Source organism: Anolis sagrei, chromosome 1, assembly GCF_037176765.1.
Source record: "Anolis sagrei isolate rAnoSag1 chromosome 1, rAnoSag1.mat, whole genome shotgun sequence".
In the NCBI taxonomy this organism is placed as follows: domain Eukaryota; kingdom Metazoa; phylum Chordata; class Lepidosauria; order Squamata; family Dactyloidae; genus Anolis; species Anolis sagrei.
Window position 1 is genome coordinate 174,233,064 of NC_090021.1, and position 17,424 is coordinate 174,250,487.

Here is a 17,424-nt window from a genome sequence, read left to right on the forward strand (position 1 = left end):
AAACTGCAAAAAAGATCATGATTAGTTCAAGATTTTGAAATATATTTTGAAATATTTATTTCATCTCTAGCTTTAGAGATCCTTTCTGGGTGAAAATCAGTAAACAGTCTTTCAAATGAAATATATACATAACAATAATAATGTAAATAAATACAATTATTTAAGTTAATATTGTATTGTCGAAGGCTTTCATGGCCGGAATCACTGGGTTGTTGTAGGTTTTTTCGGGCTATATGGCCATGGTCTAAAGGCATTATCTCCTGACGTTTCGCCTGCATCTATGGCAAGCATCCTCAAAGGTTGTGAGGTCTGTTGAAAGCCCTTTTCCTAGTTCCAACAGACCTTACTACCTCTGAGGATGCTTGCCATAGATGCAGGCGAAACGTCAGGAGATAATGCCTCTAGACCATGGCCATATAGCCCGAAAAAACCTACAACAACTAAGTTAATATTGTCTAATTTGGGAAATTACTGAGTGTCTGCATTCCCTTACTGAATTAAGAGACTGAAGGGAAAGTGAAATCCAAACATGGCATAGAAGTTTTCCAAAGGGGCCTGCAAAACTCCATATTTTGAAGAATGAAAGACTGTTCTTCCTTTTCCCTGGGCTTAATTTTAAAAGAGTTTATCTCCCAAAGCCATAATATCTATGGTAGAAAGGACATTCACTCTGTTTCTTTGAGGAATGGAAAGATTTTTATCCAATCACTAAAATCATTTTATTCCATCCCAACTTGATTTTTGCTCCTGAAAATTCTAACAAAAAAAGGTTGGAACTACGCTACTGTTTTTGTTTAGAGTAACCAGGCTTTAGTAAGAAATATTTGCTTCAAAATAGCATGGGTGAAAATATATATCCTGATAAATAGGACTCAGGGTATTTTTGAGAATTTTTTTTTTTTTGCAATGGTATGGATACTTTCCCTTATACGAACAGGACTTTTCTATGGCAGAGTTAGAAAAGGAAGGTCACATGCAGTAGCCTTTTCATGAGTAGCCATTACTCAGAGATTTTAACAAAATATATACCATAGGATGACTTTTAGACCTGGCTTTTTGCCCTTGCTACAGTGGAATTTAACCTCAAGGCAATTTTTCTGCCTACTGGTTAAAAATAAATTGAAGCCATGACCTTAATAGCATAGTGATCTTTTTAAAATTTGCTGAGCTTTATGCATATAGCACATCCAAAAGGAAGGAAAAGAAACTGTCAAGAAGTGCCTATGCATCTTGGGGTGTGTGCGTCTGTGTATTAATTACAATAATTCTAAATTAAAATCTGTTACCCTTTCACAACATTTATATTATGATCACTATTAAGACAAGTTCAAGACAAAACCGCATATCACATCATCTGAGGGAGTCTTAAAATTGCTCTTGATCACACAAGTTCTTATATTATTTTAAAGAGAAAAAGCACTTACCAAGTCATAAATGAAGTTAGTCACCCAATAGCTTTTCACACCCATGCCTGAGATATGTTGTAGCTGTTTTGCCTTGTTCTGATGCTCCTTTACCACATAAAGCACAAAGCTAGATGTGGTGATGGAGTAGCCAATAAGGACACACATAGACACGATGAGATCCAGAAGACTGCTAAGCCTGAGAGAGGAAAATGTAAACAAAAGGATTGCTTTTCCAAATGAATATGCAGCTAGGACTGGGTAAAGGTTCAACAATGTCCAGGGCAAAATGTCATCTTGGATTACTTTCCTCTCAGTCAGTGGACCCTAGCTGGTTTACCTGACTGTGATAACACTCTCTAAGCCAGTGGTTCCCAACCTATTGTCCTCCAGGTGTTTTAGACTTCAGCTCCAGGAATTCCTGACAGTTGGCCAAGATGGCTGGGGACTCTTGAAGTTGAAGTCCCAAAAGCCTGGATGACCAAAGGTTGGCAACCACTACTGAAACCAAAACTAGCCTATGTGTAGCCACTACCCAAAGCTTAAGAATGGCAGCAAGTTAAGACACTATTAATATGACAGTTAGAAAAATCTAATTTTAGTTTTGAATGTTTTATGGATTTTAACTGAATCTTTTAATACAAATTATATTTAATTCTGTTTTAATGATATATTGGTATCATATATATATATATATATACACACACACACACACGAGGGGTATTTTTTAAGTAAGGTCCGTTTTGTTGTAGACACTAGTAGTTCGCGTGCATACCGCAACGAGCGGTTGTGTCGTGTACCGGCATGCCTCGGGAACAACTGTGCTCAGTTTCCGCTCTGTAGCTAACCTGTACGGTTCTGTTCTGTGCTTTAAAAATGTTTAAGACTATCAACTCACCTGCCGCATGTGAGGTTCGCTCAGTGATACGGTTTTTGTCAGCAAGGAACCTGCCTGCTGCAGAAATTCATCGACAGATTTGTGAAGTGTACGGTGATACTGTTATGAGTGAAAGCAAAGTGGGTACGACAATTCAAAGATGGCCGTGACAACGTCCATGATGAGGACCGCTCCAGTTGCCCTTCTTTGATTACAGACGATTTAGTTATTGGAGCAGGCGGCAAGTTTTTATGAAGGGGGTATTTTAAAATTGGTTCAGAGGTATGATAAGTGTTTGAACAAACTTGGCAACTATGTCGAAAAATAGAGTGAAGTATGTACTTTCTGAAAATAAATTTACTTTTTTGAAATAAACTTTCGTTGTATACTTATGTTCAAACGGACCTTACTTAAAAAATACTCCTTGTATATATATATATAGAGAGAGAGAGAGAGGTAGATTTTAAATTGTATGAAAGTACTTTTAATGTAAGCTACTTTGAGTCTCCTGGTGGAGAGAAAAAGCAGAATATAAATAAACATAATAATAATAATAATAATAATAATAATAATAATCAGATCTAACCAAATATCCAACTGAACAGTAATGTTTTATAGGAAGACTACTAACAAAGCTGTCGCATGAGATTTCCACTGTTCCTGGGTCTCGACCAATTGCTAAGAAAGTTTTTCTTAGGACCGTGTCAAATATACATTACACTAGATAACATAACTTTGTTCCTGGGTTACAGATTTCATTTCCTAATTTCCTAATTCTATCATAAAAACATGGAAAAAGTTTATTAAACTGAAAAAACTTTGTTCCTGAGGGACATCCTGTGGCACATTTTGCTCTAGTTTTTCACTGAATATCTTAAAGAGTCTCAACCAATTCAAAATAGTTTGTGGTAGTCACAAAAATGAGATTTCTGGAGTATAACAACTACTTTCAAAGTAAGTACTGCACAATTAAACAGCAAATAATACTTTTAAGCCGGGAACATTTTTTTTCCAAATTTTGTTACATGGTATTATATTTTGGTGGACACAGAATTTTTCAAATATGTCAACAACAGGGTAGATATGTATGAAAGAAGCAGCATGATCATAAAACCTTAAGCTATTTATGATTTTATATATGATGAACAGTTAGGTATGAAATTCACAATTTTCCTCGTTAGAATGTTGGGAAAAATAATCTATTTTTTCCAACATTCTTATGCCATTGGGAGATGTGGGATCCCACCTTAGCCCCCCACCAAAATGACAGGAAGCTGCACAGCTTTCACTAAAAACTGCAAATCTTTTACAGTTATGTAGGGGATACTGTTTTTCCACTTTCACTCCTTCCTTTCACCCAACACCAAAGTTGTGATTGACAGCGGGGGAGATGCAGCCTATAGACAGGACTTCTGTGAAAGAATGATGAGGAAGAGTTGTGCATGGAGGTTTCCGGGGGGAGAAGGTATAGATCAGTGGTTCTCAACCTGGGGTCCCCAGATGTTTTTGGCCTTCAACTCCCAGAAATCCTAACAGCTGGTAAACTGGCTGGGATTTCTGGGAGTTGTAGGACAAAACACCTGGGGACCCACAGGTTGAGAACCACTGGTATAGAAGTTTGGCAGCTGTTTATTGAGTTTCTACTTTTCCTGCAACTTCTGTCCCTCCCAACACTGACAGGAAGCTGTGAAAAGATGGTTCAGCTGTGAAAGAACCCTTGGAAGATGAAAGTTAAGTATATTTTCACAGCCTCTAGTCACTATTTAACAGAAATCCTGACTAGAGGCTTTGAAAAGACATTTCAGCTATCAAACTAGCAGAGAATAGGTTGGGAGGGGGGCGGTACTTGAAGTGTCTTTTCACAGCCTCTAGTCAAGATTTCTATGAAAGGCATGGAGTTGGGAGAAGGTGAAGAAAAAACAGAAACTTGACTACCAACCTTCAAACTTCTGCAACTCTCCTTTCTCAATTTTCATAGAAATCCCAAACGTAATGCTGCTTTGGGCTAGAGGGGGGAAAGTATCTGCAAAACTGCAGGTACTTTAGCCCTTCCTACACTGCCATATGCTCCATATTATCCAAGCAGATAATCCACATTATTTGCTTTGAATTGAATTACGAGGGACATTTTTTAAGTAAGGTCCGTTTTGTTGTAGACACTAGTAGTTCGCGCGCATACCGCAACGAGCGCGTGCGTCGTGTACCGGCATGCCTCGGGAACAACTGTGCTCAGTTTCCACTCTGTAGCTAACCTGTACGGTTCTGTTCTGTGCTTTAAAAATGTTTAAGACTATCAACTCACCCTCCGCATGTGAGGTTCGCTCAGTGATACGGTTTTTGTCAGCAAGGAACCTGCCTGCTGCAGAAATTCATCGACAGATTTGTGAAGTGTACGGTGATACTGTTATGAGTGAAAGCAAAGTGCCTAAGTGGATACGACAATTCAAAAATGGTAGTGACAATGTCCATGAGGAGGACCGCTCCGGTCACCCTTCTTTGATTACAGACGATTTGGTGGCTTCAGTTGAAGCGAGGATTCGTGAGAACAGGCGCTTCACAATAACAATAATAAAAATCTTTGAATTGTCGTACCCACTTACGCACTTTGCTTTCACTCATAACAGTATCATCGTATATGAGTCTGCACTGTCATTTTAGCAAAGAAGATAATCTGGATTTTATATGGCAATGTAGAAGGGACCTTTGTGGAGTGTTTTTCTTCCTGCATCAATTTTCAAATATGACGAGAACTCCAGTATTGATCATGCTCAGGAAACTGATGTAATTAGATACTTTTTATCATTGTGAAATAGAAAAAAAAATGTGAGAGTTTTTCACATCCCTTAGAAATCCAAAATCTTACATGACTTGTTCTTGGCTCTCTCCACCAGGATAAGGATGTGCAACGATGGAAATGCCTACAACAAAAACAAGAGCAAATTTAAGGATTTTCTATAAACAGCAGCACATTTAAGGATTTTTTAAAATCAATTCTGACTAAAGTCCAAGAGCAAAGAAGTCAATAGAAGACTCATTAGCACCATGATATTACATCCTGAGCAAAACATAAATGGATAGAGTTTAAAGCCTTTCACACTATACAATTACACCACTACAATTATACCTTAATCATCCGGAGAGGCCCTGCTTACGATCCCACCGCCATCGCAAGCGCGATTGGTGGGGACGAGAGATAGGGCTTTCTCGGTGGTGGCCCCTCGACTCTGGAACTCTCTCCCTAAGGACATCAGACAGGCCCCGTCGCTAGCAATCTTTAGGAGGAGCTTGAAAACATGGATGTTCCAGTGTGCCTTTCCAGAATAAGGAAACTCCTAGCATTATGTCCCAAGACACTTTATCAGAGATTTAGGATATCTGCAAGCCCACCCTCCTCTAAACACCCCACCTGTCATGCCCAGCACTTTTTAATTTTAACTTTAATTATTATATTTGGCCCAGCCATTGTTTTTAACTGCGTCACTGCGTGTTGTTAATGTTATTGCTTGTTTTGTTTTATTTTGCTGTATTATTGTTGTTGTTGTTTATTGTTGTATTTTGGGCTCGGCCTCGTGTAAGCCGCCCCGAGTCCTTCGGGACATGGTAGCGGGGTACAAATAAAGGGTTGTTATTATTATTATTATTATTATTATTATTATTATTATCATCATCATCATAGTTGGATTCTGTGGAATCCTAGGAATAGCAGCTGAGGAGGGGACCTTTGCAATCTTCAACCATGGGACTTTTTGATGCTTGCAGACAACCACAAATCCCAGGAAATAGTGAAAGTGGAATCATAGTGCTATAATTGCTTAGTATGAAAAGGCCTTATCAACCTAATTCCCCCTCCCCAGCATAACAATATAATAATCACATTTTCAAATTTGGATGCATAATGCTTAAATGTTCATCTACTTTTTTACAACACCTTAGAGCCACCTTTACTTCATCTCAATTAAAGGGGCTCCAAACACTGATAAATAACCAGGGAAGATGTGGGTCATGTCTGCTAAGTTCAGTGTGCAACCCCCTCCTCCCCCCAGGGATATCACTGACTTCCAAAAATACAAACAAGCCCAAATTCTATAGTATTGCATAGATTGCAACCTCTAGGAATAGAGGTAGGACCTCTTCATGCACACCACTGGAATCACTGAGTATCCCAGTGGATTGTGGTGACCCTATGACCCCGTGCCCACACCGTCCCTGCTTTCCCCACCTCATCACATGGGAGGGGGAAGCCTCTTTAAGCTGGCTCAACCCATCTTTCCCAATGGAAAGACAGGAAGCTTCCCAGGTATTTTGAGGTGGCGGCAAAGTTTTTGTGCCAGTTTCTCCACGGAGCCACCCTGGAAATACTTATCCAGGGAATTATGGGAGCCACCGGGCTTTGTGGTACAAGTTCAATAAAACCCGTCATTGCTGCCAAATTTCAGCCCCTGTGAAGAGGCCCAGTGCTTGCAATGTGACAGCAATATGGGGAGGGAAGGAATGGGAGGTTTGAAACCTAGTTGGTTCCTTGAGTTTATACCAAGAATAGAAACTATAAAATGAGGGGGAAACATATATTTTTTTGTTTGTTGTTGTTCATTCATTCAGTCGTTTCCGACTCTTCGTGTCTTCATGGACCAGTCCACGCCAGAGCTACCTGTCAGTTGGCACCACCCCCACCTCCTTCAAGGTCAATCCAGTCACTTCAAGGATACCATCCATCCATCTTGCCCTTGGTCGGCCCCTCTTCCTTTTTCCTTCCATTTTCCCCAGCATCATTGTCTTCTCTATGCTTTCCTGTCTTCTCATGATGTGGCCAAAGTGCTTCATCTTGTCCTCTACTATTCTACCCTCCAATGAGCAGTCAGGCTTTATTTCAAAAATCTGTCAGGGGTGATTTGAATGCAATATTCCTGCTTCTTGGCAGGGGGTTGGACTGGTTGGCCCATGAAGTCTCTTCCAACTCTTTGATTCTATGATTCTATGATTCTATTTCCTGGAGGATGGACTGGTTGGATCTTCTCGCTGTCCATGGCACTCTCAGAACTTTCCTCCAACACCACAGTTCAAAAGCATCTCTCTTCCTTTGCTCAGCCTTCCCTATGGTCCAGCTCTCACATCCATAGGTTACTACGGGAAATACCATTGCTTTAACTATGCGGATCTTTGTTGCCAGTGTCATGTCTCTACTCTTCACTATTTTATCGAGATTGGTCATTGCTCTCCTCCCAAGAAGTAATATTTTTTGTTAAAGACTTCAAAATCCTTCTAATGAATATTGCAACTTGGAAGGAAAAAGTTCTAATTACATTATATAACAATAACAACATATTGTAGTTATAGGAAAGAAGTGAGTTCAACATTAATTCTGTTGGTGTAGTAATATGTCCTAGCTGCTATTTTAGTTATAAACGGGCATTTGTATAGGCCAGACATGTAGCCGGGGGGGGGGGGGGGCTTGGGGGGCTTTAGCCCCCCCCCCCCCAAATTCTCATGGTGGTCTGCGAGAAGGCCTTACTGGTATATTATTTAAACTGTTATGTTTATTCATATCATGATCTGATCACCATGCTCAATATATCCCATATGCATGGGGGTATTGGGGTAACAATACAAAAGGTTTGCTAGCGTAGACCTTCTTTCACGCAGACTCAGCCCCCGCCCCCCGAATCAAACTCAGCTCCCCCTGAAACAAAATCTTGGCTACGGACCTGGTATAGGCATTTTTCACATATTGTTCACATATTAGATTGTGTTATCAATTCCTAATTTTTAAAAAAATGAAAGCATCAAAAATGGCAACAAATTATGTTCCAACTTTCTTTGTGGAAGAAAGAATAAACTTTTCCATCTCTGTTTTTTAATGTTTTATTCATGGCACTGGCACCAGTCTTGCCTGACTTTTTTCCCATTTCCTCTCTAGGCTTTTTGTTTTCTCTTCTTGAGAAGATTTTTGGAACTAGAATGCCAATCTAATATTAGGTTTAAATAATACGTATATGGAAAGAGTGACATTGAAAATGAAGGAAGTGAGAGGTGTTGCTCATAGCTGATTGTAAACAAACAAAACCCATCTACTTATCAGGCTTCCTCCCTCCTTAGTTTATATGAATGAGGTACAATAACTAGAAAGCATTTTTCCATCTATCAGAAATAAAGGAGATACAGTTTGACTAAGCTGTTAATGCTCCTTCCCTGTAAAACCATTTTCTCTTTACTGCAGCTTAGGCTAGAAGTCAAAATTTCCATTTCAATACATATTTTTCAAGACTTGGAAGAAGAGGCTGCACAATATACATAAGTCGAAAGCCATTATGATTTGCTTAGTGACAGCATAAAAAGTTCTTTTTATGTGCCTCTTTAAATACACCAAGCCTAAGTCAAACCTCAAAAGCAGGATTGCCACCTATTTCAAATTGTGAAAATGACAGCAAACCTTTTATCTGGCCATTTCACTGGTTCTTAAGCTGTCATTTATTTGTCAAAGCAACAAATGGCCTTGGCTGCTGGAGAGGTTCACGGGAAAAAGTTCCATCAATTCTGCCTCCAACCAGTTTACAAGAAGTCTCTAGATTTACAAGTTTGTTGCATTTCCCAGCTCCTGAGTGCATTTGAGTGAGAAGCCAGAAAATAATTTTTGCTTGATTGTTGGATTTGAGTTTTAAAATAATGTTTGTTAATTAGTTTTGTCTCTGACTGCAGAGAACAGAACCAGGAGCATGAAAAAGAAACGTGTAATTGATGCCCTGAAAGTCTAAGAATTGGATCAGCCATTCTACAGTTTTACGCTGATCATTCTTAACGGGAAGAAATAAAAGTGTTGTGCTTCATTGTGTCACAGCAAATTAGGCACAGCTGAAAGCAAAAGTCTCTCAACCTGTAGTTCCAAATGACACTGCCAAGGTCTGTTGAGTGCCTACCGTACTCAGAAGACTTTTCTTTTGGCAAGTTAGCGCGGAGTATGAAGTTGTTCAAACTGTTCAGGTATGCCGGGAGACTGTGGTAACCTTCAGGATTATACCACACCTGTGTTGGAGAAACCAAAACAGCAGAGAAAAGTATTTATTTTAAAAAACTGCTTCTTTTCATTTTTTGTTAATGGGGAAAATAATCAAACTCTAGATGTATATGTTCATCCATATGACGGGACCTTTCATACTGCATAGTGATAGCACTCTGATTCCACTTTAAGCACTATAGCGATTTCCAATGGAAACCTGGGATTGTTCATTGAGGACAGGGCCTTTGGCATCCCAGGATTCATTAGAATGTATTCATGGCAGTTAAAATGGAATCATAACCTGCACCCTTTCACATTCAAAAGGCCCCACATATTATTTATTTTTGTTCATTAATATGAATCTCCTACCTGGCTCAAACAAGGGGTATATTTATCGAAATATTGCTTTTCAAACATATAGTTTTCAAACATATATTGCTCCATGACTTAGTAAAGTATAGCATGTTATAACAAACACAGCGGCCAAGCAGTTGAGAGAGGAAGATTTTTAAAGTTAAATTTACTATACAGGGAAATGTATATATGAAATAAATCCCAACCACTCGCTGCTTCACCAAATTATATAACGATGACACCACTTCAGATTAGCTCAACAAAATATAGAGGGAGAATAGTTGTTGAACCAACTGAATATTTGTTGAACTGGAACGGAGAGACTTAAAATGATTCTTTAAAAGATTTCCGCTGCCACCATATTAATAATAAACAGGTTGAGTATTATTGAGAGGTTGCTCAGTAACACACTCTGTGTCAAGATAATTTTCTTTGAGGCTGTTAAAAGCTGACTAGAATAATGCTTTGACCACAAAGGTATTCACACTGAGGCTGGTATAAGTTGATAAAAAATAACAAGAACGTTTATTGAACAGGCTTAAATAATTCAAGTACAAATGCTCAATGGTTTCAGTAAAATACTGGCATCAAAAAAAATTGTGATTTCATTAAGTAAAGATCTTAAAAACTTCTGGGTTACAAGTCTTAAAGGTTTCAACACAGAAAATTACTTCAGGAAATGAATCCCTGAAAGTAACTCCCACAAAAATCCCCCTTAGGAATCTAGCCAAAACCCTGAACTAGACTTCCTTAGGAAAATAACAGACCACTAATGGGGTTCTGCTCCACACAGTATTCTAGCTATGGTTCTCTATAGCTACTCTGAATACTAAACAAAAAACTGACCCAAAGTTCTACTTAAAAAACCCAAGCTGCTCTCACTAACACCCAACGTCTTCACTCTACCCTTTCCAAGCTCCAACTGGCAATCTGGGAACTCAAGCCTCAATTTAAAAGTCATTTTTTTCTTTTAGATCACTTAGGCTCCGCCCCATCTTCCTAACGAATCCTAACCTTCTAATTTTCCCTCCACGACTAGACCACCCCCCCAAGGCAAACCTAACCTAAGATGGCATCTCCCTGTTTCCCTTCTCCAAAATGGATGCCGTGGCTTCGCCAGGCCCACTCCCTTAGGCTTTAACTAGCTAGTTAAGATAAGGGATTCATTACACATGTCTACGCTGAATGAATGCCTGGAGGAAGTAATGGGCTGGATGAAGAAAACCAAATTAAATCTGAATTCAGATGCAGTTTAACAGCATTTGTCTGTTTTAACCATGTTGCCCCCTGCTTTGAGCCATATGGAAAGGCAGGTAGCAATTAACATAAACAGTAGCAGCAACAATAATTATTTTCCTTCTCCTCTTTCTTCTTCGTATGATAACTCTGTATTATAATAAATTCCACTCACACTTTCCCCAAACGTCATTTAGTTGCCCCCACTTTTATCCTGGTTACTTCCGAGTTTTACTGTATGTGTACAAGGGTCTAAGAGTTTAGGCAGAATATGTATTCTTACTCTTAGCCACATCTTCACTCTTCTCACATCAGTCTGCATATAGGTTGGGTTTGATATCCTCCATTTTCTAATTTGGGCTTATTATCTCTCCTTCCATGTTACAAAGCCTATCACCATGGGATGTGATTAAACCTACTTAATATCTTGTTTTACAAAGAAGACTGACATGCTTTACTTTTCTTCTAGATTGATTTTTGATATTGCTGTTTTTTAAATTGTTTTAATTTTTTAAAATTGTAAATTGTTTTTAAATTGTGTTAGATTTTAGCCATTCTTGTAAGCCGCTCCGAGCCCCAGGGGAGTGGCGGCATATAAGTTCGAATAATAAATAAATAATAAAGTCAAGAAAGTTATTCTTAGCTTTTTCCTCTTTCCTCAAAATATTTGAGTGTCATGCATGTATCATGTATTGCATTGTATGACCATATCTAAGAATCATAAAGCATAGTTCTTTAAAAGTCTATGCAAAATTAAATTTTACTGATTTTAATTATGTTTAATCTTAGGTAAATAACAGCAGAATTGGAACTATAATTTGGAGTCACTATAAGATAATGGCTGAGAATCCTCTAACACAGTGGTTCTCAACCTTCCTAATGCCGCGACCCCTTAGTACAGGTTCTCATGTTGTGGTGACCCTCAACCATATTATTTTTGTTGCTACTTCACAACTGTAATTTTGCTACTGTTATGAATGGTAATCTAAATATCTTATATGCAGGATGTATTTTCAGTCACTGGACCAAATTTGGCACAAATACCCAATACTTCCAAATTTGTATACTGGTGAGGTTCGGGGTGATTGGTCATTTGGTAATGCTGGAGTTGCTGGGATTTATAGTTCACCTAAAATCAAAGAGCCTTCTGAACTCCACCAATGATGGAACTGAATCAAACTGGGCACACAGAATTCCCATGACCAAGAGAAAATACTGGGAAGGTCTGGTGGAAATTGACTTTGAGTTTTTTGGAGGCATAGTTCACCTACATCCAAGAACACTGTAGACTCAAGCAATGATGGATCTGGATCAAACCTTGCACAAATACTCAATATGCCCAAATGTGAACACTGGTAGAGTTCGGAGAAAGTAGATCTTGCCATTTGGGAGTTGTAATTGTTGGGATTTATAGTTCACCCACAATGAAATAGCATTCTGAACCCCACCGATAGAATTGGACCAAACTTTCCACACAGAACCCCCATGACCAACAGAAAATACTATGTTTTCTGATGGTCTTTGGCGACCCCTCTGACACCCTCTCGCGACCCCCATGGGGGTCCCGACCCCCAGGTTGAGAAACACTGCTCTAACATAAATGCACTCAAAAGTACAAAAAGAAGAAGAAGAAGAAGAAGAAGAAGAAGAAGAAGAAGATAAACACGTAGTGTCTGTTTTTATGAAGCTATTTTCAGAACAGAGCTACGCGGCAGTGGTTGTTATGTTTTGAAATAAATTTCAGGCATCTTGAAAGGCTCCCTCCTACTATGTTTCTTATGTTACAGACTACAAGTATGTCTCCTTTTAGAGAATGATTTTTATCTGTTATAAAAATGATATCATATAAAAAAGACAGCTCCAAGAGACTGTTCCACAAGAATAGGCCAATTGTAATTGGGAAGGAGAGTCTATTCTGCTTCTCACAAGGGAAGGTGTTGTATTTTGCTTCTCGCAGTTTTGAAACTGCAAAATGAAAAAAGATTGTTGTAATGTCCAAAAGGTAGAAAAGAAGGTTGGATTACAAACTGTTGGATTTCATAGACCTAAACCTGCTGTCTGTTCAAAAAAAGAGAGGAAGAAATCACCCATATGTCCTGTAATATGCATTTGGGGAAGCAAACCTGACTTTAAAAAGAGCTTTTAAAAGAGCTTTGGAAAGATCTGTTGTGCCACAAAAATGGCTCTTGAGTCTGCATGCATCCCACGAGTTACTCTTTCTATTTATTATTTATTTATTTCAGTTACTTCTACCCCGCCCTTCTCATCCCCGAGGGGGGACTCAGGGCGGCTTACAAAAAAGGCACAATTCGATGCCTATGTCAAATATACATACATACATAAAAGCAATTAAACAGTTAACAGATTAAAATCATCAGTACATAACACAATAGTAAACAATCTCATGCTCAGTGTTCAGAGTTCCATAAATCCATTCCGTTCCGTCAATTCCTGCCCATCATCACGGTCTTTCCTTTAGCTGCCAGAATGTCCAAAAGCCTGGTCCCACATCCAGGTCTTCAATTTTTTTCTGAATGAAAAAAGGGAAGTCGCTGATCTAATCTCCCCGGGGAGTGAGTTCCACAGGTAAGGGGCCACCACCGAGAAGGCCCTGCTCCTCGTCCCCGCCAGCCTCACTTGTGATAGAGGCGGGGCCGAGAGCAGGGCCTCCCCAGAAGATCTTAAATTCCGAGGTGGGACGTAGAGGAAGATCCGTTCGGACAGATACACTGGGCCGGAACCGTATAGGGTTTTGAAGGTCAAAACCAGCACTTTGAATTGTGCTCGGAATTGGATCGGCAGCCAGTGGAGCTGACACAACAGGGGGGTGGTATGCTCCCTGTATGCCGCTCCGGTGAGCAATCTGGCTGCCTCCCGCTGGACTAGTTGGAGTTTCCGAGCAGTCTTCAAAGGCAACCCCACGTAGAGTGCGTTGCAGTAATCCAGTCGGGATGTGACAAGAGCGTGGACCACCGTGGCCAGATCTGACTTCCCAAGGTACGGGTGCAGCTGGCGCACAAGTTTTAATTGTGCAAAAGCTCTCCTGGCCACCGCCGAGACCTGGGGTTCCCAAGCTGCGAACCTGCGTCTTCAGGGGGAGTGTAACACCGTCTAACACAGGCTGTAACCCTATGCCTTGTTCGGCCTTACGACTGACCAGTAGGACCTCTGTCTTATCTGGATTCAATTTCAATTTGTTAGCTCTCATCCAGTCCGACACAGCAGCCAAGCACCAGTTCAAGGTCTGGACAGCCTCCTTAGTGACAGGTGGAAAGGAGTGACAGATTTGGACATAATCTGCGTAGAGATAACATCTTATTCCGAAACGCCGGATGATCTCCCCCAGTGGCTTCATGTAGATGTTAAATAACATCGGGGACAGAATTGAACCCTGTGGGACTCCACACAAGGACGGGTGTGGGGCCGAACAGGTGTCACCCAGTAACACCTTCTGGGACCGTCCCTCAAGGAAGGATCGGAGCCACCGCAGAGCAGTGCCCCCGAGCCCCATGTCCATGAGGCGCCCCAGAAGGATACCGTGATTGACGGTATCGAAGGCCGCTGAAAGGTCCAGCAGAACTAACAGGGACACACTCCCCCTGTCAAGCTCCCAGCGAAGATCATCTACCAAGGCGACCAAGGCTGTCTCCGTTCCATGTCCCGGCCTAAAGCCAGACTGTGCCGGATCTAGATAATCAGTGTCTACCAGAAACCCCTGGAGTTGTGTTGCCACCACACATTCCGTGACTTTGCCCAAATAGGGGAGATTGGAAACTGGCCGATAGTTGTCGAATTGAGTGGGATCCAGTGATGGTTTCTTCAACACCCTCACATGACAGTAATCCTGAGTCATTGATGCTGCTTGACCAATTTCTTCAGCACTTCACAATATCTCATTAGCTAATTAGCTATGAATCAGAAAATTTCCCAACTGAATCACACACCTGACATGACCTGATAGGACTCCTTGGCATCTGCCGAGCCTCAATTTTCCAAGCATGTTTGTTATCTAGATAATAATTCGATTCTACCTGAGTATTGCTATGTCTTTTCTAGTGCTCACTTTAATTGCCTTCCCTTTGTAGTACTTAAAGGACACAGTCAACCCATACAAAGATTATTGACATCCCTGTGGAGATTAAGTAGTTGAAGCTTAAGGTGACATCATATTTGAAGAACACAATAACCTGCACTGGAAATGCCCAGTGAAGACATCAGAATGGTGCCTGAACATTTCTTGGTTGATTTAAACAACTTAATGACTCATTATGTGGCTAAACTCTTTTTCTCCTATCAGAGGTGTCACAAGAAGATTAATTCAACCTAATTGAAATCTGTATCTTATTCATTTTTAAATTGTATATGTATTTTTATTGTTTTAAATTATCACGTTTTAAAGATTTTTAGTGACTATAAAAGTCAGTGGTGCAATGGGTTAAACCCTTCGAAACCGGGGAGCGGGTTAAGCTCCTATCTCAGCTCTAGCTTCCCATGTGGGGACATGAGAGAAGTCTCCCACAGGATGGTAAAACATCAAACATCCAGGCATCTCCTGGGCAATGTCCTTGCAGATGGCCAATTCTCTCACACCAGAAGCAACCTGCAGTTTCTCAAGTTGCTCCTGAACGAAAAGAGTGACTATATATTTATTCCTTTGGTTCAGTGACTGTACAATAAAGGAGCGATAAGGATGATGAAGGTTTATTTATTTATTTATTTTGAACATTTTTACCCTGCCCTTCTTAACCCCTAGGGCAGTGGTTCTCAACCTGGGGGTTGGGACCCCTGGAAGGGTCATGAGGGAGTGTCAGAGAGGTCGCCAAAGACCACCACAGGCAGTATTTTCTGTTGGTCATGAGAGTTCTTTGTGGGAAGTTTGGCCTAATTCTATCATTGGTGGGCTTCTGAACACTTTTTGGTTGTAGGTGAACTATAAATCCCAGGAACTACAACTCCCAAATGTCAAGGTCTATTTTCCTCAAACTTCACCAGTGTTCACATTTGGGCATATTGAATATTCATGCCAAGTTTGATCCAGATCCATCATTGCTTGAATCCACAGTGCTCTCAAGGTCAATGCCCACCAAACCCTTCCAGTTTTTTCCGTTGGTCACGGGAGTTCTGTGTGCCAAGTCTGGTCCAATTCCATCGTTGGTAGAGTTCAGAATGTTCTTTGAATGTAGGCGAATAAATCCCAGCAACTACAACTCCCAAATGACAAAATCAATCCTCCCATAACACTCAAATAAGAAAACATCCTGCATATCAAATATTTACATAACGATTCGTAACAGTAGCAAAATTACAATTATGAAGTAGCAATGAAAATAATGTAATGGCTGGGGGTCACCACAACATGAGGAACTGTATTAAGGGGTCGCGGCATTAGGAACGTTGGGAACCACTGCCCTAGGGGGACTCAGGGCGGCTTCCAATTGGCAACAATTCAATGCCGCATCATAAAATACAAAACAGCAATTGTAACAATTAAAAAGCATAAACATTAAGACATAAAAATTAAAACAATATACTTACAGTCCATTGAGCTATTACCAGTCTGGTGGCTATTTATCTAGCCATATACTATTGAGTACTCTGCTTAACTTAACCAAATCCACTTCCAAGCCATAGTCAAACATTATCAATTGTCCTTTAACCGAATGGCCCGAAGGCCTGGTCCCACATCCACATTTTAACCTTCTTTCTAAAGGTAAGGAAGGATGATGATGACCTAATTTCCCTGGGAAGTGAATTCCACAGGCGGGGGGCTACCACTGAGAAGGCCCTGTCCCTCGTCCCCGCCAAACGTGTTTGAGACAGAGGCGGGGCCAAGAGCAGGGCCTCCCCAGAAGATCTTAAACTCCGAGGTGGGACATAGAAGGAGATACATTCGGATAGGTATGCTGGACCGGAGCCTCAATGTTCCCACAGTAGTATGGAATGATATTACTGAACTACCTTAAAAGATTGCAGTTAGAATTACAGCCAGGTAATATGTAATGTAGTGGTTTGAGCATTGGATTAAGACTCCAGAGACTGAAACCCATTGGGTGACCTTAGGTGAGTCATGCACTATCTGCCTCAGAAAAAACTATGATAGGTTGCCCATAGAGCCACCATAAGTTAGAAAGGACTTCAAGGCAAACTACAAGAATAAAGTCATATTGATTTTTGGGTGGCTTTGAGAATCATCAAAGATATTTTCCTTCTGAATACACTTCCAACACAGCCAATCCAATGTATTGTCATGCATTTCAGTACTAGTTTACCTTAGTAATTGTTCTATTAGTAGGCACTGGTCTTATATCAAACTGGAGGTCACTTGTCAAAGGCAGTCCAAAACTCCAACCACCATATCTAAATGGGAAAAAATAAAACACTTCAGGAAACACAATCTGGATTTATAGATTTAATTCATGAACTAACCAGATCAGGTCGATTTTGATTCGGGGGGGGGGGGGGGGCGCTGAGTTTGATGGGGGGGTGAGTCTGAGTGAAAGAGGGCCTACCCTAGCAAACCTTTTGTATCGTTACCCCAATACCCCCAGGCATATGGGATATAT

At 40.4% G+C, this 17,424-nt stretch overlaps 1 protein-coding gene across 1 annotated transcript in view; it reads right to left on the reverse strand.

Annotated features, from left to right (window-relative positions):
* ABCA12 (ATP binding cassette subfamily A member 12) overlaps nt 1-17,424 on the reverse strand; it is a 214,919-nt gene that overhangs the window by 47,543 nt on the left and 149,952 nt on the right. Inside the window, exons 38-41 of the mRNA XM_067470388.1 lie at nt 17,131-17,218; nt 9,192-9,297; nt 5,144-5,198; nt 1,425-1,602 (exon numbers count right to left, since the gene is read on the reverse strand). Of these exons, the coding sequence (XP_067326489.1) occupies nt 1,425-1,602; nt 5,144-5,198; nt 9,192-9,297; nt 17,131-17,218 (427 nt within the window). The remainder of the gene's footprint in view (nt 1-1,424; nt 1,603-5,143; nt 5,199-9,191; nt 9,298-17,130; nt 17,219-17,424) is intronic.